Here is a 25,055-nt window from a genome sequence, read left to right as displayed (position 1 = left end):
ACTTTGTCTTCAAGCCTCTTCCTCACTCAGACATGTTGTCTGGTATACGGTCATCTCTCCTGCGAAAGCCTTTGCGCCCTGCAAGGCACTGGCCACAGCATGGACCTACCGTGTCCAGACGCATGGAATCCACTGCAAGTACCGCGCCACCGCCATACAGAACGAAGAAAATGCCTTGGGTCACACCCACCATGTTCCTAGTTGGCCTCATTCCCATATTCACTTTTGCTCTCGGGACTTGGCAAGTACAGCGGCTGAAATGGAAGGTAGCGCTCATCGATGAATTGGAGGAGAAGCTGCAAAGAGAACCCATGCCTCTCCCGAAGCGAGTCAAGTGCGCGACACCTCTGTCTGTTATGAACTTCAAATCTGATCTCGGTCTCATTCCGTGAAAAGTATGGCGGCGGTCCCAGAGTTCTCTTTCCGTAAAGTCAAGCTTAAAGGCCATTGGGATGCTGAACATGCCATGCTGTTGGGACCCCGCGTCTGGGACGGCACCATAGGGTACCACTTAGTTGTGCCCTTGATACGATCGGACGGATCGACTGTACTAGTCGACAGAGGTTTCGTTTCCAAAGAACTCGCAGATCGAGCTAAAAGCCACATCGAAACGAATGAGGTACAGATCCTGGGTATGCTACGGACGTCACACGTCCGCAATAATTTCACACCCGACAATCACCCCGAGAAAGGGGAATGGTATTGGGCGGATGTTCCGGCGATGGCAGAATATGCAGGCGGAGAGCAGGCCGGCGTCCAGCCTGTATATGTTGAAGAGATATTTGGTAAGAGTCGCGAGTTTGGGGATTGCGGAAGCGAACTAACACATCCTCAGGAGGGCATGGTGGAGAAATCACCTCGCGGTTGTCGCATGGTATCCCTTTCGGTCGAACACCGACCGTCGATGTCAGGAATTCCCATGCCTCCTACATCGTTACATGGTAAAGCGGGTTTCAACTAACCTTGGAATTGGCTCACAAAACGCACCAGGTATTCGCTATCGGCATTCACAACCGTGATGTTCATTCGTTTGCTGCTGAAGCAGCGGCAAGCGCGCGTGCGACTACCTCGTTGACAATGTCGCTCCTGCATGTCTCAGGGTCTAGTAATGTAGTGTTGCTTTTGATTTACTTGCTCTTCTGAATACTCTACGCGTGGACAAGGTCAGTTATGCTATGCACTCACTTTGGTACGGGGTGTTTTATCTTTGGCACAACAAAATATGTGCATATGTATATGCCCCAGCTGAATCCAAGGATCAGTGTAGGAGGGTGGGTCAACTGATACTTGTGTTGGTCCTTCCATTGTCCTCAACAAATGCCATGGACTGAACAGAGCACCAGATACAGATAATCGAATACACTGTGGCTAGTCACACGTAGGTGGCCCAAGCACCGATCAATCAAGGACACATTTTAAATACGCTTTGCTCTCTCTGTCTCGTCTGCAACTCTACTCGTAACCGTAATCCCTCTACCCGTGTTTCTCTGTGCGATGTCTGCACATCTGTGTATAAGTAAGCCTGCTGAAACTATGGACGTCTCTGTCCAAGCCGGCTCCTCACGTAGAACTCGGAAGCTGGCGACGTTTGGTACCTCTGCTCGTAGAGATGCACTCCTTGCTTGCGCAAGAACAAAACGGAAAACCGACGATAGTGCGCAGCATCAGATTGTGAATACAACAGCCACAGCGACTGTTGCTGAAAACCGCGTGCCTCCGGGAGACAGAGCAGGTACGTAAACGAGCCTATGCACTTGGGATACTGTCTAACAATTTCGCAGATAATGTGTTAGGCGTTCAAGATGCGAGAAAGCTCCTACGGAGTCGGCAACGTGCCAAAGTGGCAGAGTGGCTTGCCTTTACGCCACCGCGTCCCGGGCCATCATCTCCCACCAACATTTATTTTTCGTCCCTGCGAAAGCTTAAGAATAAATCCTCCCCTACACCAGTCATTTTTCCCATAGAGCGGTCGTATTCGGATCCCGAGTCGCTTCCTGACTCAGGCTACTGTGAGTGGCTAGTCGCAATATAACCTTGATGTCACTGATAGCGCGCAAACCACTAGGCTCGAGCGGATTCTCAAGAGAACTCAGGCTCAGCCATCGGTCCAACGGCTCGCGCGAGGATGTGCCAAGTTTCCCGAATGTAGAGTCCTTCGGCCAGAAAGCTCCACAGACGTCCACTCGTCCCTCGCGTTCAAAGCCATCGCTTTGGCGCCAGACGATCAGCCGCTCGTCGTCCATGTCCATTAAGACTGCAGGTCGCGCGCCGACCCCGGCCACATCGCAGGTCACGCTCGATGTTGTGATGGCGGCAGTTCGGTTGTTACCTCTGCCTCGTTACGACCCATTCAGGCGGACGCGAGCAGATACGCTGTCTTCCATCGCAAAAACGTGGACGTGCACTCTTGTTAATGGATGTCCCGTGGAGGAGTCGTTCGTCAGGCGAAGGTGTAAATCCACGCCACATCCGACCAGACCAGCCGTCGCGAATCTAAGAAATCTGGAAAGATAGATTTCCTCATGGGCTCTCCTCTGTCCTCGTAACTTATAGTCATTTATTGTGCATACGCCTCTTCCTTCCCTGCACCATATACATTCACTGACGTACTTGAAAACGCACATGTAAATGTTTCCCCGCGCATGTGATCTGGGGACTGAACGAGACATAATTAGACGCTTGTGATCCGAGCTGCATCCACTCTTCGCGCATTTCGCGGTCATGGATGCTATTCTCACCCGTTACTAGTATTATTTTCTGCTTGCCTCTGTGAGCCCGTAACCTATGGCGGAGGCTGGGCCATCTTCTCCCAGCCGCACGTACTCGTCGTTGAGCGCAGCTACGACTACAAGCAATCCGACTTCGCTTTCCAGGCACACCCAAATCCGTTTCCCTGTGGACGAAAGTCGGTCTAGTCTCGCAGACGACTCCCGCGATGCGAACTTTATAGGGCTAGGCCCGCCTCCCATTGTGCGGAGATCGACTGTCGCTCAGGCGAAGAATTCCCTTACTTCAGACCGTCGCGGGGACGATGTACGTCGCCGGGTCAGGTCCGCCGATACGGTCGCGTTGGGCGGACATCCTTTCCTTGCGGACCACGGACCTCTCAGCAGCAAGCACTCGAGGAGGATCCATGGTAGGAAGAGTCCCAGACGCGATGTGGCCAACGTGTTCTCTGACGGACCATCCGATTTGTCTCTGTCCTCTGCATTCTCGGATGAGTACGACCTATGTGAGTGCTCAGAAGCTCTATATACTTCGCCGCTGATTATATTGTAGCTCGAGAAGGCATGTCATTTGCAACTGAGAAGATCTACCGTCTCTGAATGCCAATCTTAGACCCGAGAATTATTGAAGACGTCCAGCGTGCAATCCGGCTGAAGACACGCCGGGAGGCGCGTCTCAAGGCGGCGCGGATGTCCTCAATACAAGGCGACACTCAGCTGAGGAGCGACAGATCCACTTTTCCTGCACATTCCTCACCGGTCAGGTCTCACCTTCAGATGGCCCCGTCTCTTGCTCATGTTGAGGACGTGAGCAATGATACCGAGGTTGATTTCAGCCCCTCAATCGGCACAATGCCCCTTCATCCTGTACCCTCTTCGTCTAACGGGGGTGCCACGCTCGATTGGACAGGCTCAACATCAGAGGATGAGAAGGCGGAGAAGCGATGGCCTTTACATCTTCCCAAGAGGAAGCACAAGGACAGGTCCTCTCTGCCTTCGAGTCGGAATGTCGTAGAGAAACAAGACACTATATATGCGGGTATGTTGCGTCTTGCTCGATTCATAGCATGTGTCCGGTCCTCACATATTCTCAGATAAATTGGCTCGGATTAGAAGTAGCGTGCAAGGGCATACATTGCGCAAGGCGGAAATCACTAGTGATCAGCTTCAACGAAGATATCATATGCTACTGTCTCACCAGCCCTCCATCAATCTTCTCCAGGTTGCCCACTGGTATAAGGAACAAGAGCCTGTAGTGAAAGCCTCACTCGATAAGGCGGAACCGTTGACTTGGCTGAAACATCTGGAGAAACACGGTCATAGGTCGGCACGGTCACCATGGCTCATATCTGCCCTTACTGTCGAAGAATTCGCAAAGACGCACTCCAGTCATCCGACGATGGCCACGATACCTGAGGACGCGATACCTGATTCCTCGCCAAATACACGTCTATATCCTGAGACTATATCTCCTTCGAGTGGTTCTTTGTCGTGGAATACGTCACCTCAGTTCCTGGAACCATCGTTGACTCGACGGCGTTCATACGATGCCCAGGTTTCCTTCGAACCACATCTTGAATCCGGTAAGGAGTCCGTGGGCGAGGAATCTCGGCCGAGCAGCGAAGGGTTTGCAAAGTACTGGCGTCACTCCCTGCCAGTAGGTACCGAATCTGCCCCGAGCTCCATTTATAGCGGTAAACTCAATCGCGATGCTGGTTCCTCCTCGAAAAGCGGACACCACCATCACCACCATCACCTGCGAAATCTTGCAAGGCGCCTGCGACGTCGCGCGTACGACAGTGAGGATGGGCTTTCGTCTAGTCGCAACTCGTTATCAGAGCACGAACGCAGTTTTTCCGAGGATGGCATTGTCAAGACGCCAGGGAAGAAAGCTAGGAGCCAACCTGCGAGCATGCGAGCGAAATCCCCGGAGACGAATACCGATGATGACCGTGTTGTATCTGAGCCCGAATTGAGGCGCAGGCAGAGTAGTGAGAACATCCTCACAGCTACTGCTGAAAGCTTCAAGCAAGATGGAGGAGGGGCGGGCGATGGTACTCCCAGACCTGACATGTCGGTGGGACCAACCGGAGCACCTCCCATACCCCCTTTACGTCGTCCTGTTCCGCGTCGTAGACACCGTACATCTCTACCATCTCGACGCGTTCCATCGCCACCGGAATCCCTTCAGCCTGACGTAGATGAGGAGGAAGAACGTGCGGAATATGAGCGTAAATTGCAGTAAGCTCATTCAACCCATAGACATGTCCCTTACTCAACCGCGATGCACCAGGATCCTCGACGATACCACTGCTCAAAACCATCGTATACGGAATCTACTCCAGCAGGTAGGAGCAAGCATTCGAGACTACGATGGCGTACAGTCCAGCATCACCGATGCGCTTGGGATCTCGTATCCGAAGATACCAGCTGATGTGCTTGAGGCTTTCTCCCACGACCCTTCGGCAGTCACCAGTACGACCCGCTATACGTCAGGCTGGCGAGCCGTGGAAGATATCCACGAACGGGTCTGTCGGCAGCGCGAGACGCTGGGAGCGTTTGCTATGACTATGCTCTCTCAGCCTGAAGATGCAAACACGTCACCGCAGAATGTTTTCGATGATCCAATCGCATCTTTGAAGGAGTCATTGATGGATCTTGAATGGCACCAGCAGCGCATCGCAACTCAAGCTGACAACGTCGCGGAGACGCTCGCAAGGGTAAAGGAGGTTCATCGCACGGTCAAGAAAGACTACAATGATACCTTGGCTCACACCTCGCTCATCTACCCGGAGGTACATATTGCTTCTTTGGGGGTATTCACGTTCTTGATTTCTGATTTCCACAGCTCTCGCAAATCGTGGCGTTGGAGGAGAGCTACCGCAATCATTACCAGCAATTCTGGGATTTGGGTCTCGACGCGCTCACCCTGCTTCTAGATACCGTGACGCCGTTTTGGCGGAACTATGGGAAGGTGATAGGGGAAGACATCCAGGATTTTCTCATCATCCCATGGTACCGAAACGAGTTTACGGGGGAAGCCAAGCGGTATCCTGTTACCCAATTCCCTAGGCGATCCCTGCGACACTGGCTGGGTCTCAGCTGTCTCTCTCTTCTCAGTCTGTGCACTACGGTTCTGCAGCTTCGTGCTGCTGTTGAGCTGACGCTCAATTGGGACCTGCCATGGATTACACACACTGGACTTTGGTGGATCGTCTTCCCTATCTATAGTATTAGTCTTTTGATTCAGTGGTGTGCGGTGCTGGTAGAGCTGTGCATCGTTTTTGCGCAGCTAGGAGTTGGGGTTTGGTGGTTGGGCTGGGCTGTAAATATTCTCACTTAGGGTCTCAGGTCGTCATCACGTTCGCTGTCGTGCATACTATTGTTATTATCGGATCTATACATACAAATCTTGTAACACATACATATACACGCGCATATAATCGAGATCCATCGAATGCAGCTACTTAGACACTGGTTGGGATCCTGTTGCTGAGGAGGGATAAGCGTCGATCACTTGAATGGTCAATTGGCTAGAGGTGGAGGAACTGGCAGCCATCTTGTCGGATTCTACTCCAGGCCTTTGCGCTGCGGCGCTGAATACGTGAGTCTGACGAGCAGGAACCTGGGGTATCTCGTCAACCGCTCTGCCACTCTGGATGCACGTTCGACAATATCCTGGATTGTGCAGACCAATGAGACCCTTCTACCACTATAGATGGCAAGGAGACATACTACCACCCATTAACAAAGGCACGTCGGTCTGCCCACAAGCACGGCATGCGATGCGTGATGGGGTTGTAGGCGTCAGTTGGATAGATTGCTTCCTCTTCACAGGCGGTTTTGATGGTGCAGGGGTCAGGGCAGGGGCGATCGAGACCTTGCGTGTCGATGCTTTACGCTTAGTTCTTGCACCGTCCGTACCAGGCACGATTGACTTTGTGCCGTACGGAGGGGCGACGGCCTAGACGCAAGCAATTTCGTAAAGTGAGGAAATACGAAGAGGGCGTGAAAAACTCACACTTTGGACCTGTTCCAACAGAGGGCCCTCAGGTAATCGATACTGTAAGTATGTTCGCTCGGGTGCTTTGGAGATCTATGTATAATATTAGGCACGTCGTCGCGAAGACAACATGGCTACCGACAATTTCTTTCAGTGCGGCTCGGCTCTCAGCCATGTGTTGTTCGCCGCCTGCCCATGCCACTAAGACGGTCCAAAGCGCATGTGATACGCGGGATATACGGAATGTCGCCACTTGCGGGGGACTCGGTTCCTCAAGGGGCTCTGACGTCTCCCTGCTAGCAATTGACGATGCAGTGCTCGGGAACGGGACAGGCATGGAAAGGCGAATGTGGGGCGTGCGCACGATATTGTCGCCCGCGTCAGCTCGTTCGCATACCACTGGCCCACGGGGAACGATCCACCTGTCATGCGGCTTCTCTTGAAATTCAATGACAACGTCAAAGTCACGAACACGATGTTGAGGAGGTTGTGATGCTGCAGGGATATGGGGCGCCGAGGCATCCGATATACCTGCAGGCTGTTGGGAAGATCCCAGGGACTGGATAAGAAAACCAAGGCTCTTCATTTGCTCGGGCGTTGCGCGTCCGGTGGCCGCAACATGGAGCAATTCCTTGAGGGCCGGGTTAGACTCTGAGGCCATGTGCACTTGTGTGGCCATTTCAGGTGTCACCATCACATTGCCTGCTGGACTCAACTGGGTGTTCTGTAAAGCATGAGGTTGCCCAGTCAAAGCAGACACTGCCAGATGGGTCGATGATGTCTGAGAGTACGAGCCGTAGTTTGTAGAGCTCTGGTAAGGAGTAGTGTACGGCCCATATGCCTGCGGGGGAGGGGCCTGCGAATACGGTGGCGCGGGGTTGGATGCTTCCGGCAGGTAATGGACTTCGTAGAAAGCAGTGTTTGAAAAGATATGAGGGCCTATACGGAGTTCGTACCTGCCATGGGCTTGAATAGTATGAGGCGGAGGTACGACATCTGGGACCTTGTTTCCGCGAGTTTTCGCAGAGAACTTTGGGAACGTCGCGGAGAGCCACTTATTACGAGCTAGGAGAGAACATCAATGAATACATTTGGGGGTATACCGGTATAAGTTACATTGTCTCAGGGACTCAAGCAAGGCGAGACTGCATGATAACTATGCTCAGTTACCTCGAAAGTCAAACTGATGTTTACGCACCTGTCGGCAACACTCTTCAGGGGGCCAGATTCCTCATCCGATTCCTCAAGTTCCCAGTCAGGGCGTGGCCCGGTTGGAATCTGTACGACCGGTCGTTGCATGTTGTTTTGAGTTCAAGAACTCGTAAGTGAGGGCAAGTAGTACTTGTTAGGAGCCAATCAGAAAGTGATCGAGCACAAGCGCCCGGCGAAAGGGGCGGATTGCTGCTCCGTCTCTTCCACAAGTCTCGTGCGCTCCGCGGCTCTGCTATAGCCATACTCTGAGTATGTCGACGCGCGTCCGTAAGTGCTGGTGGCTCTTTCCTCGGTCTAGGACTCTTACGCTCCTACAGAGAAGGGCGGCACGGTCTTTAAGCCTGTTGCACGCGCCCGAGCGCGTCCAGGTTCCGAGTCCCGCCAGGCTTCTGTGGTTTCTGAAGCACGGTCGTCTGCAGAGCCCTCTGGGACGCATCATGTTGCGACGCAATACACTAGCGCGCCTGACCGTGATGCTTCACGGTCGATGCCCCCGCCGCCGTACATTCCGGCTCAGGCTACTTCGGACTCGTCTCCTCCTGAGCCACGACTTCCGTCTTCCCAACCGGAGAATCGCCCGAATGGTGTACCCGTGATACTCCAGACAAACGGAACTCTACAACAAGCTTCCCGTGAAGCTCCGTCCAACCGTTCTGTCCCCGCTGTGATCGTGCCAACTCGACCTTCTGCCCACCCGCCGACGATTGCAGCCACATCATCGCAACCTACTGCCCCAACCCCCATCTCTATTCCCACGCCACTCTCTAGGGGTCCAGCTGTTCCCATCGTGGTTAGCCAGACAAGACCCGTATCCACGGAATCCACCCGTGTACAACCGGCGTATCCCTCCCAAGGTCCTGCAGATACCGCGCGACTGTCTCATCTACCCGCCCAAGCACCACGTGCATTACATGGCAATCGACCACCACAGTCTCCACCACCCGTGGACTTCTCACAGATCGATCCGTCCCTCAGAGTGCCTGAGGAACAGAATGCTAGTCCCGCGTCTTCCTCGAACATTGAGCCTCATTCATATCCCCCCCCACCAGCCCACACACAATATGTAGTTACGCCAATAGCGCAGACTGCACACTCGGAGATGCTGCCTCCCCCCGCCTTTTTCGACCCGTCAATAGCGTATGGCGTCCCTTTACCAGGTATGGAAGGTGGACTGACAGCAGGCACGGAAATACATCCCAGCCAAGAGCAGTCATCAAAGAGGAAACGCGGACGTGCGGCCACTGCAACTGACTCGACCGATCCCTCTGCTGTTAAGCCAACAAGGAAACACTCTCGGCGTGCTTCTGGCGACCAGTCCCATGGGGACGAGGATAGTGCTGCTGAAGGCTCAAAACGTAAACGGAAGCCAAGGGACCCAAACACACCACGGAAGTCACGCAAGCGAGTGCCATCGCCACCTCCATTCGATCCTAGCGTGGAGCCCGGCGAAGAGCTGGATCCCACCGTCGTGACCATGTCCGCGCTCTGTGAAGACTCTGGTCAGGGGCGTGTGAGCAGCAAAGCGGCGCAAATTGTGAGCAACCACGCTGCGTGGCGTGCGGCTAACAGGGAGAAGCGTACACGCCTGAAGGCGATCATAGAGGCGAAGAAGTACGGGCGTAATCCTGACGATGAAGAACAGCCGGCCAGCGGGGCAAATCGAGACGCAACCGCGAATCCTGAGCAGACGCATGCTGATCATGTTGAAAGCGAGGAACCCGTCGGTGGCCCCTCTACCCGGACGGACAATCGGCCAGCTCACGAGCCCCGGGGCGATGATAACTTTGATTATTCAAATGACTTTTCCACCAGTCGATACAACGTTCAGGTCAGAATTGGTGCCAATGGGGAGACCATCATCGACGAGGAGTCGCTTTTCGTCAGTAGAAATGAGGAAGACGAGACGGAGAACTATACGCATGTAGAAGAGTCGGACACGACGAAGTTCGTGAATTCGCAGTCGTACAGCAAGAAGGCGCGGGGATCTCGGTGGAGTGCGGAGGAGACGGAGCTGTTCTACGATGTGAGAGTCTTGTTCGATCAGCATCTGCTGAGCACGTTCTCATGGTTCTGTTCTAGGCATTGTCGCAATTCGGCGAGAACTACGAACTCATTTCGTACATACTGCCAGGACGGGATCGCAAAGCGTGCAAAAACAAGTTTAAGGCGGAAGACAAGAAGAGCCCTGCCAGGATTACATACTGTCTGACAAACCGCAGACCATTCGGTGCGTTCAGTCGAATTCCCATCCATGTGATTGGCCTTATAGGTCTGGGCTTTCTGCAGACATCGCGACGTTGTCTCGTATGACGGGCAAGGACTTTTCTGGACCAACGCCCGTTATCAGGGCACCAACGCCCCTGCGGTCCAGTCAGCTGGACACAGGTCAACCAACTGAAACGCCTGATTCGCCAGCTGCGGTGAGAAAACAGAGCAGAACTCCAGGTCCGAGCGATTATGCGGAAGAAGTTCTTGGAAACATCGACGATGAGAGCATGGCCTTCGAGGACGTCGTAGTTGAGGCGTAGTATGCGTAGTATGTACCTCATATATGCCTGTCACGCGTCCTACTTCACTGCTTGTTTCCCAACGTGATATCGGTGCTGGCGAGACGTTCCGCCGCCACACGCACTGAACTGAGACGCATCGTCTGATGTGTGAGACGTACGTGTCTCTTGCCCTCAGCCTTCGACCGACAGTGAAAGCGGCATACACGCGGTGGTAAAGTTTGGCTCTCGAAAGACACTTCGTTGCAGGTAACCGGCAGATCCAGGCTATATGCACTGTCTTCTCAATGTCTGTTGAGAAGCAACCGGGTAATAGTGCTCCGCTGGCATTGCATCAGACAGTCCAGAAAGAGTGCATGTATGCGACATGTTTCGTATCGAGACAGGTCAGTCGCGATCGGTCAATCCGTAATCTTCGTGGACTTGCCGGATTGTCATCTGGCGGTTTGTCGCCAACTGTGAAGGAAGTGTGCTGTCATGGATCGACGAACAGTAGACGTGGCTCATACCCTGCCAATGAGAATCTATAGACAGAGTGTGTGAATATTTACTTTATTCACTCGTCCCGTTCACGCCCAAGGGGAAACGAACCTGTGCGGCGTCCTTGGCCTCGTTGTATTGGTGCAAGAGCGTGATATGCCTGGAAACTATCTTGGCTGCGTCTTCTCCCTCCCTATATGTGTGGGCATTTAATTTTTGCGGGCATCAGAAACTGCTAGCGCATTGTCCCACCCAAGCGTCTTCTGGAGGTCCTCGATTTCCTCCTGCAACGCGGCGATCCGCGCTTCTTGTTTCTATGCGAGGACCGGTATGTCGGCCCTTAGCGATCCGATCAGAGAACGGCGTACCTTGGCGGAAGTGGATGCGTGCATGATAGCTAGTGATATGCGACGTGTAAGTTGTGAGTTATTTGAGTGATGGCCAAGACCTGAGCCTGCTAAAACGCCACAAGGGGCAGTCAGGGACGCGTTGTTTACGCGTTATTTGTAGTGATCGATCGTGCGGAAGGGCTCGAGCGCCTCGGTAACATCTCGGATTTTGAAGGCGTGTGTGAGATCGGTTGTGTCATATCTCATCCACGACTCTGATACACCCTTCTCACAACGTGTACTGCTCGTGCCATTCCCCTTCCACCCGGGGACGACGGCGGACACACTGGGGAACTCGGGTACTAAAGGCGTACAACCTTTAAATACCCATCGAACTGGGTGCATGTCAAACTCCAGACACTCCGGACAGGTAGCCGGAACATAAAAAGCTCCCGCGCGGTCCCCCTACAAGCGGTCTTTGTATCCCCGGCGCTGCGGTCTCGATATAACTTCGTGGCAGTAAGGTTGGTCATCTTTCGGATTGCCACTACCCACTAGGCCCTGATCGCAGCTGGGTACTGCGCGCCCTCTGCCGCATTTATACCTCGCGACTTTGCTAACCCGCCCACAGGTGCGAGGATGGGCGCGAATTTGAAGCTCTTCTGGAGGCAGTTTGCGGCACTCGTATGGAAGAACTGGATAGTGTTATTGAAGCATCCCTGGGTGAGCCTATCTTTTGCATCTTCTGGGACCGATGTTTGATACAGAACCTAGCTCAACATTGTGAGATGCGTTCTGCTTCCCATCGGATATGGCATCTTCCTCGCCGTCGCGCAACTATTCCTCACTAAGCCCAATAATGTATGGCTTTACTTTCTGTTCACTCGTGTCTCCGTTGACAATTGTCTAGTATGGCTTGGGTACTGCCATTCCAGTGCCGAGTCTTATAGACCAGTATGATGGTTCTATGGCGTTGGTCTGGGCAGACGCTACGAATGGTACCGGGAGCCCATCCGCGCAGGACATCATCTCGCATATAACGCGCGAGTTCTCGTCCAAGCAGCTCGGCAACGTCAAGAAGGCCGCCTCTCCCGACGATATCCCACCTCTGTGTCCCGAGAACTTCAATGGGTTTTCGGAGTGCTATGCTGCCGTTGTCTTCAACTCTTTGCCCATCGCTAATGACGACAGCGAAGTGGCCCTGCAGCCGATCAATTATACTCTCCGAGCCGATGGTGGATTGTACTACATTAACGTGGCTAAACATACCAGCAGCTACGAGGAGCGCGTCCTACCTTTGCAGTGGGCCGTCGACAGCGCTATAATCGAACTCACCACCGGTGTAGCTCCCGCAACACCTCTAGAATGGCCATTCACCCAGGAGACCAACACTGAGCAGTCTACCGACATTCGTCTAAGTTACATCCGCGGCCTGCGTACTTTACTGGTCCTAGCTCTATTTGTATGCTACGTCGGCATCGCCTATCAGCTACCCGGTGCGTTCACCGGTGAGCGCGCCAACCTCCTCACAGCGCACTTGAAGGCGATGGGCCTAATGGACTCGGCACGTATTATCTCGTGGCACGTCAGCATCTCGCTCGTGTACCTCCCAGCTTGGATCATCGTCTCGCTCATCTGGCACTATCGCATCTTCACTGCGACGAACGCCGGGCTCGTCCTTGTCATCCATCTCCTTCTGGGCCTAACGCTGGCAAGTTGGTCGTTCTTCGTGTCCGCGCCGTTTGGGAAGAGCCCGCAGCTAGCCGCAATCGCATCGACTGTACTTTCAATCGTGTTCGCAATCCTGGCGCTGGTCGACACACATGCAAGCACAGGCGCAGCCTTCTTCTTCTCCATCTTCTTCCCACCAGGGTTCTACATATTCGCCATCAGAGCGGTTTGCGGCTTCGAGGCTCACCAGATCGCTACTAATGTACTCAAGCCGGATCCCGATAACAATCTAATTCTGCTGCCGCTCATATTTGCCGCTATTGTAAGCGATTGCCCTTGCCGGCTTCAAGAGTCAATTGCTGAAGCCCTTTACAGATTGACATTTTCTTATGGCCCTACATGGGCATACTCCTGGAGAGGCGACTGTACGATGCTCAGAATCCTTCAACTTCTTCATGGCGCTTCTGGCGGAAGCGGCGGTCGTCGACGGAGGACAGCACGGTGCCGCTGTCTCCGGGTACCGCGATCTCGATACGCAATCTCGGAAAGGACTTCCAAACATCGATGTTCAAGCGCGACAAGGGGCTTGTCACCGCGGTAGCCGACCTCAGTCTCGACATACCGAAGACGGGAATTTACGTCTTGCTCGGGTCAAACGGGTGAGTAGATTGCTAGCCATACGTTATCGGCGCATGTATTCATTCACTGCTCCTGTTAGTGCTGGGAAGTCCACAACGATGTCCATTCTCGCCGGTCTGTTGGGCCGCACACGCGGCTCCGTCCTGTTCGAGGGTGGCGTCGAGCGGCCACCACTGGGATCGATCGGACTTGTACCACAGAAGAACGTGCTCTTCCCCGAGCTGACGTGCTACCAGACGCTGCGCGTATGGCGCGCGATCAAACCGCTTAATGACTCCGCAGAAGAAGAGGACATCGAACAATTACTAAAGGACTGCGATTTGGGAAAGAAGATCCATTATAATGCGAACGCGCTGAGTGGTGGGCAGAAAAGGAAGCTGCAGTTGGCGGTCGGGTTGGTCGGAGGTTCCAAGAGTGCGTCCTCACTGATATAAAATGCGGCCTATGCTAATTGTTACATACTGTAGTACTCCTGGTTGACGAGGTATGTTTCATGAGCTCTATTCCACACTCTTCTCTGAGTCCCTATAGTGCACATCCGGCGTAGACCCGCTATCTCGGCGTGCACTGTGGAGAACGTTGACTTCTGTGCGGCACGACAGAACAGTTGTATTCACTACACACGTACGTTTGCCGCTACAGATGCACATCGAATCTGACTTGCTGACTATCGGCTGCAGTTCCTCGACGAAGCGGACCTACTCGCGGACACAATTGCTGTGCTTGCAGCTCCTGGAAAACTGGTTGCGCAAGGCACCCCAGTAGCGCTCAAGTCCAGCCTTGGTGAAGGCTACACGGTACAAGTGTCTTTTTCCGGGAATCAAGTTGGCGAAAAAGCTGGCAACGAGCCTTCGGAACTTCTTGATCGAGTTCGCCCATTGGCGCCGTCAACGTATGTGACTTCATCTGGGCCCAATGAGGCATCCTACCATTTGAAGGCCAAGGACCCTGCGGCCGTGCACAAAGTGCTCGAGGTCATGGAGTTGGAACGTAAAGCTAGCAGACTTGCGTCCTACTCCGTGCTCAGCACGTCCATCGAGGACATCTTCCTGGGCCTCATGCACAGCAACCAAGACGCCGACTCGGAGAAAGCTGACAGGAAGTCTGCTGGCTCGACACTGCTACCTGTACTCTCACATGGCAGCGCTCCGACACTGGAGCTGACCAGCGGCCGAAGGAGGTCCCCTCTCGGACAGGCATTCACGATATTCCACAAACGAGCTCTCATCGCGCGGAGAAGTTGGCTTACGCCCTTTTTGGCAGTGCTTGTCGCAGTAGCAGGTTCCTGCGTTCCTCTGTTTTTCATCGCTGGACGTGCACGTCAAACCTGTGTGCAAACCTTCCAGCAGACAAGTAGCGTTCCGATCTACTTGCCATATTCTCCTGTCATCCTGGCAGGCGTGAACGAGACTACGCCCGGTACTCAAGTTCTGGAGTCGCCGCCCGGTATCATCTCTTCGCTTGGGTCAACTGTCAGCGCTGTTCCTGTGGAGAACATTGCCGACAATGCCACTTTCGTTAACACCATTAGCCAAAACTTCCAGAACCTGTCTCTTGGAGGCGTATCACTAGACCTGCAATCCGGCCAAGCGCTAGTGGCATGGGAAGCGACTCCGCCCGGCTTGACAGGGCTAGTGATGCTGAACTTGGCATCTAACCTGTTGTACAATCATGCCCTCAACTCGTCAGGGAAAAGCACCGGTGTGCCTCAGCTAATCGCAGCAAACTACCAGGACTTCCCTGGATTTGATGCTGGCACTCTTGTCGCCCTTAAATGGCTGGCATTTTATGGAGCTGCGATGGTACGTATATCCGCTACTCATAAATGGCTGAACTGACTTATGAGTTTAGGCTGTGTTTCCCGCATTCTTCTCCCTCTACGTCTCGAAAGAACGTCGGTCATCCGTGCAGGCCATGCAGTTGTCGAATGGGCTATCTAACACCGTCGGACTTTGGCTTGGGCACCTCATGTTTGACTCGGTGTTCTCCGTGATCAGCGCGAGCATCATAATCATCGTATTTGCAGCTGCCTCTAACCAATTCACGGGTCTTGGATTCTTCGTAAGTCGCTTCTGGGAACACACTTGATGAGAATTATATCTCACCGCGTCTCAGTGGGTGGTCCTGGTCCTATATGGAATCGTTGGCGCCTTGTTCTCGTACTGTGTTTCATTAGTGGTCACCTCGCCCTTGGCCGCATTTGCAGCGTCTGCAGGGTACCAGGTGATCATGTACATTGTAAGTCTCCGCCTTGTTCATTGTTCGACCGGAATTCAATGTATTTCCCTCCTATAGCTCTACCTAGCTGCCTTCCTCCTCACTCTCACTTATGCGAAGACTGCCGCCGACAACTACGACCTTACACTCATCCGTGCGTTTCTTTCATCCCAACCGCTTTACAGTTGACCGACCTACATCGAACAGATTTTACAATGTCGATTGCATCTCCTGTTGCCAATGCAGTAAGTATCTTGAACTACGACCTTCGTACTTTACGATATTCAATAACCACGATTTCTAGCTCCAAGCATCATTTGTGTCTGTTAATCTTTTCTCCTTGCTGTGCGACGGTGATCTCCCTGCAACCACGTCCTCAATGGGTAAACTGACGCGGTACGGCGGCCCCATTCTCTACCTCATCGTCTACGCATTCGTTCTCTTCGGCATCCTTGTCTGGGTGGACTCCGGCTCCATCCTGCCTCGCAGAATCGCACCGCGCAAACGATCCGCCCCCACTAACAAGGATGGTGCCTCTGCCCCAGGCCGTGTAGGGCGACAGGACATCGATGATGAGGCTGCAGCGGTAGCGGGCTCGGACGATGCACTGCGCGTGCTCAATGTTGTCAAGGCGTACGGCAGTCCGGACAATAGGGTCGTTGACAACGTAAGCTTCGGCGTAGGCAAGGACACCATGTTCGCCCTCCTAGGTCCGAACGGTGCTGGAAAGACAACCACGTTCAACATGATCCGTATGTATATCCTTGCCCCCTGCTGCGCATCCACCTCATAGATTCTCAGGTGGAGACGTCATCCCGGACGAGGGCGACGTACTCATCAATGGCGTCTCGATCGTGAACCATCCACGCTCGGCCCGTCTATCGTTGGGTGTCTGCCCGCAATTCACTGCGATTGACTCCGAGTTGACTGTGGAGGAGCATCTCATCATCTACGGACGTCTGAAGGGTTTGTACCGCGGAGAAGAGTTGGATCGCAACGTCAAAGCCCTCATGCGCGCGACCTCTCTGGACATATACGCAGATCGCTTAGCCATCAGGTTGTCTGGAGGTAACCAGCGAAAGCTGGCATTAGCGATTGCGCTCATCGGTAGGTCTATCATTTTTTTACTTGTTTAAGCATGACTCACGTATGTACAATATAGGCAATCCCTCGGTCGTCCTCATCGACGAGTTCTCCACTGGTATTGATGCGAAGATGAAGCGTGACATGTGGGGGACGCTCCGCACGGTGGCCGTAGGGAAGGCAATCGTTATAACCACTCGTAAGTTGTGCTGACTACAGCAGACGCGATGTCGCTAACCCGTCGCCTCAACAGATTCTATGGAAGAGGCATCTGCATTGGCAAACAAGGTCGGCATCCTCGCAAAGAAGATGCTTGGTTCGTCGTCTATAAAATGCATCTGCGATCAACGCTGATGTTCTTTATTGTAGCCGTTGGCACGACCGATCAGCTCGCCGAGCGTTACGCCACCTACGAGGTCCACTTCTCATGTCGAACTCGAGAGGAAGTGATTCGCGCCCAGGAGCTCATGGCGCATATACCCGGGTCACGCATGGCAGACGATGTAGCGACGCGTTTCGAAGTTCCCATTGGGAACGGTATGTCGCTCGCGCACCTCTTCGGCGTGCTATCTTCTCAGGAGGACTTCTCTGAGTACACGGTGGAGAGGGCCACCCTAGAGAGCGTGTTCTTGAAGGTAATCAGGGAGAACGACGTGTTGGAGGAGGATCGAGAAACGCGGAGACGACGGTGGAGGGTTCGCTGCTGCTGACACGGATTGGAACGCATACCTGTTTGACGGACAGTGGCGAGGACATTGCATCTGATTTATTTGTTGTGTATTGGATGTTGTATTGCTCTTGAGGATAGGATAGAATAATGGAGTCATTTGGGCACCTGTTTGATCCAGACAAAGTCGCGGCTGGACTATTGCTTGCGATGACATATGGAAAGACGATCCATCCATTCATGTGCTTGCATTCGGCGCCTCCGCCGTGCAGATCTCTCAGGTTGAACGTTCGTTGATGCCTCCACCACCAGTCACACCAGGGTCCTCCAACTGCCCCCATTGGAACGCGGCTTTCCGACGGCCATAAACGTCCTTTCCCATTCTCTCTCACCCGCACCCGCACCCGCCCCCCCGCTAGCAACCACACGTGCGTAGTCAACTCGTCGACGCCCCACCATCGGTCATGCCACAGGAAGCACCTGCGCCGGCCGCCGATCCCAAGGTGGACGTGAACGGTAAGACGGGCAGCATGTTGAGAAATATTCAAGGTGACAACTCAAACTTGGTCCCCAGAGGAAGAGGAGGAGGAAAGCGACGAATACGAGGTAGAGGACTCGTCAGGGGTAAGTGGAAGACGGTCTAGAGGCCGTAAAATGTACCAGGCTCAACGCACTCTTTCACCTTGTTGCGTGTTTAGGAGGAGCAAGGCTTTGGCGAGGAAGAGGAAGAGGAAGAAGAGGATGAGGAGGATGAGGAAGCTGAGAACCCAGCTGGACCTGTGGGTCGTTATTCGTGTTCAACCAATGACCAAAACACTGAAGATTTCTCCCACAGAGCGGCAGCGGGAAAGCCAGTCTGACAGCCTTGTTGCTCCCTGGAGTGAGTGATGTCCCGACATCCGCAGTAGTCGTTATACTAATCAAACGTCCCCTTAGCAGAACAATGCAGATGACGCGAATGGAGAAGACGACGAGGAATTTGACCCGGAAGGGGAGACTAGTCCCACCATCTCTATCGCAGGCACGAAGCGGAGCCGAGATGACGAGGACGACGAAGAACAGCCTGCCGCTCGGGTCACAGAGAGCGGCGAGCTCGAAGGCGACTACGGCGAAGTCGACGAGAACAGTGACATCGTCACGAAGAGGGCGAGGACGTCTTCGGACGACTCCTGAGGTTTTGCGGTGACCGGCAATTGTTACGCTTGACGCTGTTCCCAATAACCCTATATATACATTGCGAACGATTGGTATCGTGTATTCCCTACTGTAGCTCCTTCTCTTCCAAGTGGTCTCTTGTCTCGGTGTAATCTTATCGCGAACGTTCAGAACGATGCCTACCTTACGACGTGCTTTGTAGCATCTGACAATTGAGCGCGACAAGACCATGCAGACGCAATCGGTCTAGCTAAGCTGCATAGAGCATACGTGAATTCCGGCATATATGCGTGACATGGGTATATCAATAAATGACTACGTAGGGTATTCATGCACCAGAAAAGAACCTCGTCGGCCGCAGGGCCCTTCCTCACCGTGAGGCGGCCAGAGCACTAGTCCGTTCAAGCAGCCCATGCAGCTTCTTCCCGAGGCGCTCGCCCTGCATCTTGCGCTCCCATACGTGGTACGCGGGTGTCTTCTTCTTGGGTATCCACGGCCGCACGCCCTTCTCCCCGTCCTCCGCGCGTCTCGCGCGCACGGCCGACAGGTCGACGACGCGTGGCGAGCACGTGTACTTGATCACCTCGCGGTAGAGCAACTTGGACTCTGCCGAGAGGGTCCGCAACGTCGGCGGTGAGGATAGGTCATCCGAGTCAGAGTCAGAGTCGGAGAGGCTGGAGGACACGAGCTCCGGCGTGGGTTCGCGGGTGATGGGCGCAGGGAGTGGCGGCAAGGATTCGATCTCTTTGAGGAGATCTTGGCCTCTGAGGTATGAGTTCTCGGTACGGAGGAAGCGCACTGTACCACGGAGGGCGTCGATCTGTCGCGAGGTCAGGTACAAGCGAGAATCGCGTCGATATGGATCCACACCTGTTCCAGTAGATACGATGTCTCCAAACTACCCTCGATGGGCACGCTTTCAGGCTCGACAGGTTGTGCTGCGGATGCTACGGCAACGTCAGCCTCGTGTATCCTGTTGAGCGGACGTGGCACATACGTTGTCGCTCAGCGTTGTTAGCCATTGTCTTCAGCTTGGCATTGTCTTGTTCCAGAGAATCGAGATCTGCTTGCAGCTGCTCCATCGCTTCCTCATACGCCCGCTCCTGCTTACGTGCTTTGTTGAGCTCATTCTCGAGGTCGATGATGGTGTCAGCCTGCTTCTTGACTGCCTCCATGCGGCGATCCATGAGCTCAATCTTCACAGACGATTCCTGGATGTGCTGGTCCTTCGACTTGAGCGTCCGTACGAGAGCCTGCATCTCATCGTTCAGTTGAGCGACTTTCCGCTCGGCCTCCACATTGATGGCGGTGGCAGCCTTGATGTCCTCGATGCGAAGCACCCAAGGAGCTGTCCCGGAGACTGCAGCCAGTTAGCATTCACCTGGCTCAGAAACGGAAACTAAACTCACTCTTCACAATGTTCTCGGTTTCCAAGACTAGAGGAAGGAGTGCACCTGCGTCCTTCATCACTTGGTTGAAGAACTCTGAAACACTTTCCCATGAGGCGATATCATCTTTACGGTCCTTCCCGACAGTGGACGCAGCGGTCTCCTTCACGTAGGACAGTACGGTTGACAGCTTGAACGGAGCTTTGGCGCTCCGTACATCGTTGAGGTAGGGCATAACGTTCCGTCCCGCAAGCTGGGAACGCCCAGTGAACGACGTGAAGAAGTGCCAAGCTGGTGAACGTATGGACTCACCGAAATACCGAAGTTCAACAGTTCTGGCACTATGTTGTTGAGGGCTTGAAGCTGGGGAACCAAATGCACCTTCAGCGCAGCGGAATCCTGCGTGAGATCATCAAGGCGTTTCGTGAGTTTCCTGCGGAGACTGTCAGATTATGGTCCGATTCTGCAAAACTAACAATCGACTTGCCTCGATAACACCTTGGCGCTTCGGCATTGATCTAGGAGACGTTGAAGCGGAGCAAAGAACTCTGCTTCAGTGTCTACATCTCCCGTTTCCAAGTCGACATCTACATGGTCGTGAGCACCTAGGATTAAAGACATACGTGGAATGGGTTACCCTCATCCTTCATGATCGCAGAAACAGCAGTCTTGATGAGTCCGATCGACGCAGCAAACGTATCGAGATCATGGTCGATTGCCAACGCAAGTCCGAGCTCACGCTCCCCTAGATCGAACTCGTACTCGTTGAAGTACGTCTCGGCAAGATGGTCGAACTGCGACTGCATCCTGTGGCAGACATGGTTAAGACTGATCTACCGAGAGTTTCTGTAGTGACTTACTTCAAGGCATCATTGACACACTCCAGCTCACGGAATTCCTCGCGCCGTAATAGATCAATATGCATATCAATACGCTTCTCCATGGGAGCGATCTCCGGGTAGATACGACCGATATTAAGGAACGATTCTACATCGCATTTGCGGAGAATAGCAGCAAAGCGTCTACACGTCGTAGACAGACTGGACAAGCGACCTCTCATCTGTAGTCAAGGACCATCAACAATGCAGAACACTGATCATAAAGTCCAGGAATGCATACCTCGCAAACTCCAACCATCACGTCTGAGACTGGACCACTGAGAGAATCCGGTAGGTTGTGCGTCTGAGCAACGACGGTATTGACGAGATCGACTTTGAGCGCCAGACGTTGGAATAATAAATAGCAGTTCGTAGCATCCATGTCCGACTCGACGTAGACTTGAGGCAAATATGGCTACATGGGTGAATAACAAAACATATCAGGACAATGTACAGATATTTGGAAACGTCGGACTGGACGTACCTGGATGATGTTGAGCAGTTCACGAGCTTCCCTTGCCTCAATCTTTTTGACCTCAAGATCGATATACCGAGCCTGGTTCTTGGACGCAGAAGACTGGAGCTTCAGGTTCAGAGACATCATGGCAGCGGTCTGGGAAGCAGCGGTCGCCGACTCATGTTGTGCCGTCTGGGTTTCCGCGCGAAGCGAGTCGAGTTCGCTAAAATTAGAATGAGCAAACAGTGGCTCGTCGATCATTGGATATGACCTACGTTTGCAGCTGCAGAACGAGCTCCCTGAACTGCATAATGGTGCTCTCGAGATCTTGACACGCCTCTTCGAGCGCATTGATCTTAGAAGCCTGTTCACGGATTTGAGCATCCCTCGCATCTAATATTGACTCCACGCATTAGCAAATCTCGCAGAAGCAATGCAAATGAGGTGTCTGACCAAGATCTTCCTGCATTGTCTTCTCTGTCTCCATATGATTCTCTTCAAGCTCGTCGTTGAGTTCCTTCAAAGCCTCGAGGTCTTCAATTGTGATCCGCATCTCCTCGATTTTCTACGGGATGCAGGATATGAGTTGGCTTGCGATTCCTTCGGATACTGTACATTGTAGCAGATCACCTACCTCGCCAAGCATCAGATTACGCTCTGTCAATTGGACGAGCATCTCTTCGGCACCCAGTGCATCGTCGAGCTGCGCCTTCAGTTCTTCGACTTGTATTTCAGCATTGGTCAGCTTGTAGAGTGCCTCCTCATATTGAGCTAAAGACGTGTTAGGGTTCGCCATTTGGTCGAGCGCATGGGCGTACTTACCCTGGAGCTCATCGAGGTTGGTCACATCTTTCTCCATCTCAGCAATACGCCTTCTTTGCTCTTGCTCCGTCTCTTGCGAGATGTCACGTAGACTAGCCAGAAGTGAATCATTCAGTAGGAGGCTAAGCGGCGGAACTCTACAACACGCATACCGAATGAGTGCCTCCTTCAGCCGTTCGTTCTGTTTCTCAAGTTGGATGTAAGCCAACGACTGCTTTACCGGGGTTTCAGTGACTTCTTCGGCTCTCTCTGCGTGAGAACATTAGTCCTGTGCCACATCATGTACATGGTATACTTACCTCCTCCTTCCTTGAGTACTTGTAGCTCAACTTCAACGATGGCCAAATTCTCCTTGACTTCTTCCAGCTCCGCTTCCGCCATTTCCGCGCGTTCTTCGGCCATTTCTTTGTCTAACATGGCCATCTCAAGCTGTTCCTGCGCATCGACAATACGGCTTTCGGCCATCTGAGCAAGCTGCTGCGCGTCAGCTAGCTCACGTCGGGTAGTGATCAGCTCTGTCTGCTGTGAGCTTAGCTTCGCCTGGAGCTTCGGACGCAGCGCAACAAATGATTCCGCTTCGGAAAGACGCGTCTCAAGCTCTCGGACATGACGAGCATCATCCGCACGCTTTGCTTCAAGTACACGTATTTTGGCACGGAGCTCCTGTACCTCCTGGTCGTCTTGTGTGCGCTGAGATGTCGTCAGAGACAGTACTCGGTGGAGTCGGGCAACCTACCACGGGTGTACTTGGTCGTGAAGGCTCCTGCGAAACAATTGGAGACGAAGGCTCGGGTTCAAGTTCAGGCTCCGGATCCCGCAATGGTTCTGAAACCCGTCGCAATGTAGATGGCTGGGTGGTTTGATGAGTTACTGGGGGTACCGGGGCGGACAATGGTGGAGGGACACTATTCTTGGGAAAGGGCTTCGAGGGTGTATCTTGGCTGGGTGCGTCGAAGCTTCTCTGCCGTGCTACAGTCGGACTGGAAGGATCTTTCTGCAGAGAAGGCGCACGGGAGAGGGAGCTTCTGGACTGCAATGATAGCGACGGTGTTCGCTTAGATGGCGAGCCAAGCCGGTTCGAACGGGGCGATGTGAATGAACTCCCGTTTGTAGAAGGCTTCGCAGGACTGCTTGCACGAGGAGAGGAGGGAGCCGTGCGGCCAGGCGACGAAGGCACTGTGCGAACAGAAGGGCCACGGGCTAAGCCTGTGCTACCTGTCCTGTGGTGGCCAAGGGCGGGCCGCAGAGATGGAGCCGGCTGGGTTACTACAATTAAGACAGTCTCGCGTAACAGGTTAACGGGGACTGACGGCAAGTACAGGCTGGGGCTCCAGTGAGATTGTCTTCACCTGACTGGGCCGCACAAACACACCGTAGTTCGGCTTGCAAGTGAAGTATTTGATACCTTGCACTGTTCCGTCGTTCTTCCCGTTGGCTTCCGAAAGCTCAATACCAACCCATCTCCCAGCAGAGAACGAGGTGCCACCGCAGAAGCGAACCAAACCTCGACCAGCTGGGACTTCAACAAGTGCACCAAGGGGTGGTTCTGCTGGTGCCATAGTTACACCGTGTCGGTTTTACAGCTAAGTCCATACAACGAGGACTTAAAGGGCCACGCCCTCAAGTAAAGGGCACGCAGGTAATGCCCGGTGGGATGAATGCACAAGAATCACTCCTTCAAGACGTCTCTTTGTATGAGATGCCTCAGAGTCTCGATGCAGGTTGAGCGAACAGGGAGCGTAAGGTGCCAGAGAGGGTGAATACAGCGAGCACCAATACCAGACTGAAGGAGAGATGGAATACTGCCAGTCTCCGGCAACAGGACGCGTTTCACAGTGTCCAGCACGTGACTGACGCGATCGAAAGCCATGTTGACATGATCATAAAGTCGGGTTCGACGGAAACAAAGTGCTCGAAGCGCAATCATTATGCATTTGATGGCAAGTACTATGTTTCATCACTGGATCTCCTTGATGCCATTGTTGGGGCTACTCTTATAATGCATCTCTCCGTTTTTCCGAGGCCTCGATCCGAATTGCTAAGCAGCTAGCTTGCTTCTAATCCTTTCGACCATCTTTCATATTGATCTGTTACAACGCGTATTTTTTCACCGCTTCTCCATGCAACCTCGAACCAAACTCTATCAACGAGAATCGCAAAGGTGGTTCGGATGGATTAACGATCACCTCTGTAGCCTTGGACTCTCCGAGAAGATTACCGTCAAGATGCTTGTGGACTTGGGCAACGTGCAGGTGATGCGGCGTAGGCAGGGCGAAGTCTAGTCCAGAGCACGTTCGAACCTATGAGAAGTTCGGTCTGCGACCTTCTTGTATCAACCAGTACAACCTGGTGCGAATCGTCAAATGGTTGCATCGTACATGCTAATTGAAAGATGGATTACTTTGTTACTGCACTCAGGATTGATCTCCATGCGCATAGCTGGTGTCCCTGTGAGTCCATTACTATGGATCTATCGGTTCCGTAACATACGTGAGTCCAAACCAGATCTTCCCGACCACCGACCACGGGATTGTGGAATGGGGGGCCAACGAGGGTGATTTCGGAATGAAACAGGTAGGAGGCGCTATTGGAGGCGAATAGGGGATCATGAAGGTTTGGCAATTTGCGAACAGATATACAGACCTCACCTCCGTGCATTACTTGCACATGCTGCTCCGTCGTCACATCCTACCAGATCTGATCTTCCATCGTGATCGGACAGTACAAAAGAAGTAAGTGACTTGAGGGAGCGAGGCAGAGAGTAGGTCACAACGAACTTGGTCCAAAATGCTAAATATTCGATGCGGACGGAATTTGCTCT

General features: G+C 53.2%; 8 protein-coding genes across 8 annotated transcripts; 5 read left to right on the top strand and 3 right to left on the bottom strand.

Moving 5' to 3' along the window:
• Positions 1–122: 122 nt before the first annotated feature.
• POSPLADRAFT_1129011 (hypothetical protein) lies at positions 123–1,075 on the top strand (the record flags this gene model as incomplete). Its single annotated transcript, XM_024483797.1, has 4 exons — positions 123–334; positions 397–785; positions 836–941; positions 991–1,075. 4 exons carry the CDS (start codon positions 123–125, stop codon positions 1,073–1,075), a joined length of 792 nt encoding a protein of 263 aa, XP_024344015.1.
• Positions 1,076–1,533: 458 nt separating this feature from the next.
• On the top strand, positions 1,534–2,414 carry POSPLADRAFT_1051371 (hypothetical protein; the record flags this gene model as incomplete). The annotated part of the gene is made up of 4 exons (XM_024480155.1): positions 1,534–1,732; positions 1,782–2,009; positions 2,066–2,304; positions 2,355–2,414. The coding sequence occupies 4 exons, from the start codon at positions 1,534–1,536 to the stop codon at positions 2,412–2,414; spliced, it is 726 nt and encodes a 241-aa protein (XP_024344014.1).
• Positions 2,415–3,201: 787 nt separating this feature from the next.
• POSPLADRAFT_1164511 (hypothetical protein) lies at positions 3,202–6,190 on the top strand. Its single transcript, XM_024487829.1, has 5 exons — positions 3,202–3,232; positions 3,340–3,774; positions 3,821–4,967; positions 5,020–5,521; positions 5,575–6,190. The coding sequence occupies exons 2-5, from the start codon at positions 3,417–3,419 to the stop codon at positions 6,067–6,069; spliced, it is 2,502 nt and encodes an 833-aa protein (XP_024344013.1). The 5' UTR covers positions 3,202–3,232; positions 3,340–3,416; the 3' UTR covers positions 6,070–6,190.
• Positions 6,191–6,364: 174 nt separating this feature from the next.
• On the bottom strand, positions 6,365–8,028 carry POSPLADRAFT_1128762 (hypothetical protein; the record flags this gene model as incomplete). The annotated part of the gene is made up of 6 exons (XM_024483770.1): positions 6,365–6,438; positions 6,462–6,690; positions 6,748–6,822; positions 6,872–7,632; positions 7,686–7,759; positions 7,928–8,028. 6 exons carry the CDS (start codon positions 8,026–8,028, stop codon positions 6,365–6,367), a joined length of 1,314 nt encoding a protein of 437 aa, XP_024344012.1.
• Positions 8,029–9,415: 1,387 nt separating this feature from the next.
• On the top strand, positions 9,416–10,469 carry POSPLADRAFT_1127390 (hypothetical protein; the record flags this gene model as incomplete). Its single annotated transcript, XM_024483619.1, has 3 exons — positions 9,416–9,964; positions 10,021–10,168; positions 10,228–10,469. 3 exons carry the CDS (start codon positions 9,416–9,418, stop codon positions 10,467–10,469), a joined length of 939 nt encoding a protein of 312 aa, XP_024344011.1.
• A 366-nt stretch (positions 10,470–10,835) lies between these two features.
• On the bottom strand, positions 10,836–11,320 carry POSPLADRAFT_1051367 (hypothetical protein; the record flags this gene model as incomplete). The annotated part of the gene is made up of 5 exons (XM_024480154.1): positions 10,836–10,904; positions 10,958–10,972; positions 11,040–11,121; positions 11,181–11,242; positions 11,297–11,320. The coding sequence occupies 5 exons, from the start codon at positions 11,318–11,320 to the stop codon at positions 10,836–10,838; spliced, it is 252 nt and encodes an 83-aa protein (XP_024344010.1).
• Positions 11,321–11,896: 576 nt separating this feature from the next.
• On the top strand, positions 11,897–18,940 carry POSPLADRAFT_1072233 (hypothetical protein; the record flags this gene model as incomplete). Its single annotated transcript, XM_024482501.1, has 22 exons — positions 11,897–11,980; positions 12,032–12,118; positions 12,168–13,250; positions 13,304–13,587; positions 13,647–13,981; positions 14,035–14,051; positions 14,099–14,191; positions 14,248–15,369; positions 15,419–15,628; positions 15,683–15,805; positions 15,863–15,938; positions 15,992–16,029; positions 16,089–16,536; positions 16,586–16,891; positions 16,947–17,066; positions 17,121–17,183; positions 17,237–17,562; positions 17,954–18,050; positions 18,109–18,158; positions 18,233–18,313; positions 18,370–18,414; positions 18,471–18,940. 22 exons carry the CDS (start codon positions 11,897–11,899, stop codon positions 18,705–18,707), a joined length of 5,325 nt encoding a protein of 1,774 aa, XP_024344009.1. The 3' UTR covers positions 18,708–18,940.
• A 119-nt stretch (positions 18,941–19,059) lies between these two features.
• Positions 19,060–23,793, bottom strand: POSPLADRAFT_1130701 (hypothetical protein; the record flags this gene model as incomplete). Its single annotated transcript, XM_024483980.1, has 18 exons — positions 19,060–19,509; positions 19,560–19,636; positions 19,687–20,049; positions 20,099–20,330; positions 20,390–20,519; positions 20,574–20,664; positions 20,715–20,884; positions 20,938–21,137; positions 21,197–21,370; positions 21,440–21,635; positions 21,688–21,805; positions 21,866–21,977; positions 22,047–22,183; positions 22,235–22,326; positions 22,387–22,477; positions 22,534–22,947; positions 23,318–23,500; positions 23,541–23,793. 18 exons carry the CDS (start codon positions 23,791–23,793, stop codon positions 19,060–19,062), a joined length of 3,483 nt encoding a protein of 1,160 aa, XP_024344008.1.
• Positions 23,794–25,055: the final 1,262 nt, after the last annotated feature.

Source organism: Postia placenta (genome assembly GCF_002117355.1).
Source record: "Postia placenta MAD-698-R-SB12 unplaced genomic scaffold POSPLAscaffold_1, whole genome shotgun sequence".
Taxonomy (NCBI): Eukaryota; Fungi; Basidiomycota; class Agaricomycetes; order Polyporales; family Adustoporiaceae; genus Rhodonia; species Rhodonia placenta.
Note: the sequence above shows the minus strand (reverse complement) of the source record. Positions and strands in the feature narration are given on the sequence as shown.

Excerpts from the sequence above, each read along its gene's own strand:
- POSPLADRAFT_1164511 (XM_024487829.1), top strand. The coding sequence starts at position 3,417 with ATGTCCTCAATACAAGGCGACACTCAGCTGAGGAGCGACAGATCCACT. Across the intron at positions 4,968-5,019 it reads GAATATGAGCGTAAATTGCA|GATCCTCGACGATACCACTG; the intron begins GTAAGCTCATTC and ends GCGATGCACCAG. Across the intron at positions 5,522-5,574 it reads CCTCGCTCATCTACCCGGAG|CTCTCGCAAATCGTGGCGTT; the intron begins GTACATATTGCT and ends TGATTTCCACAG.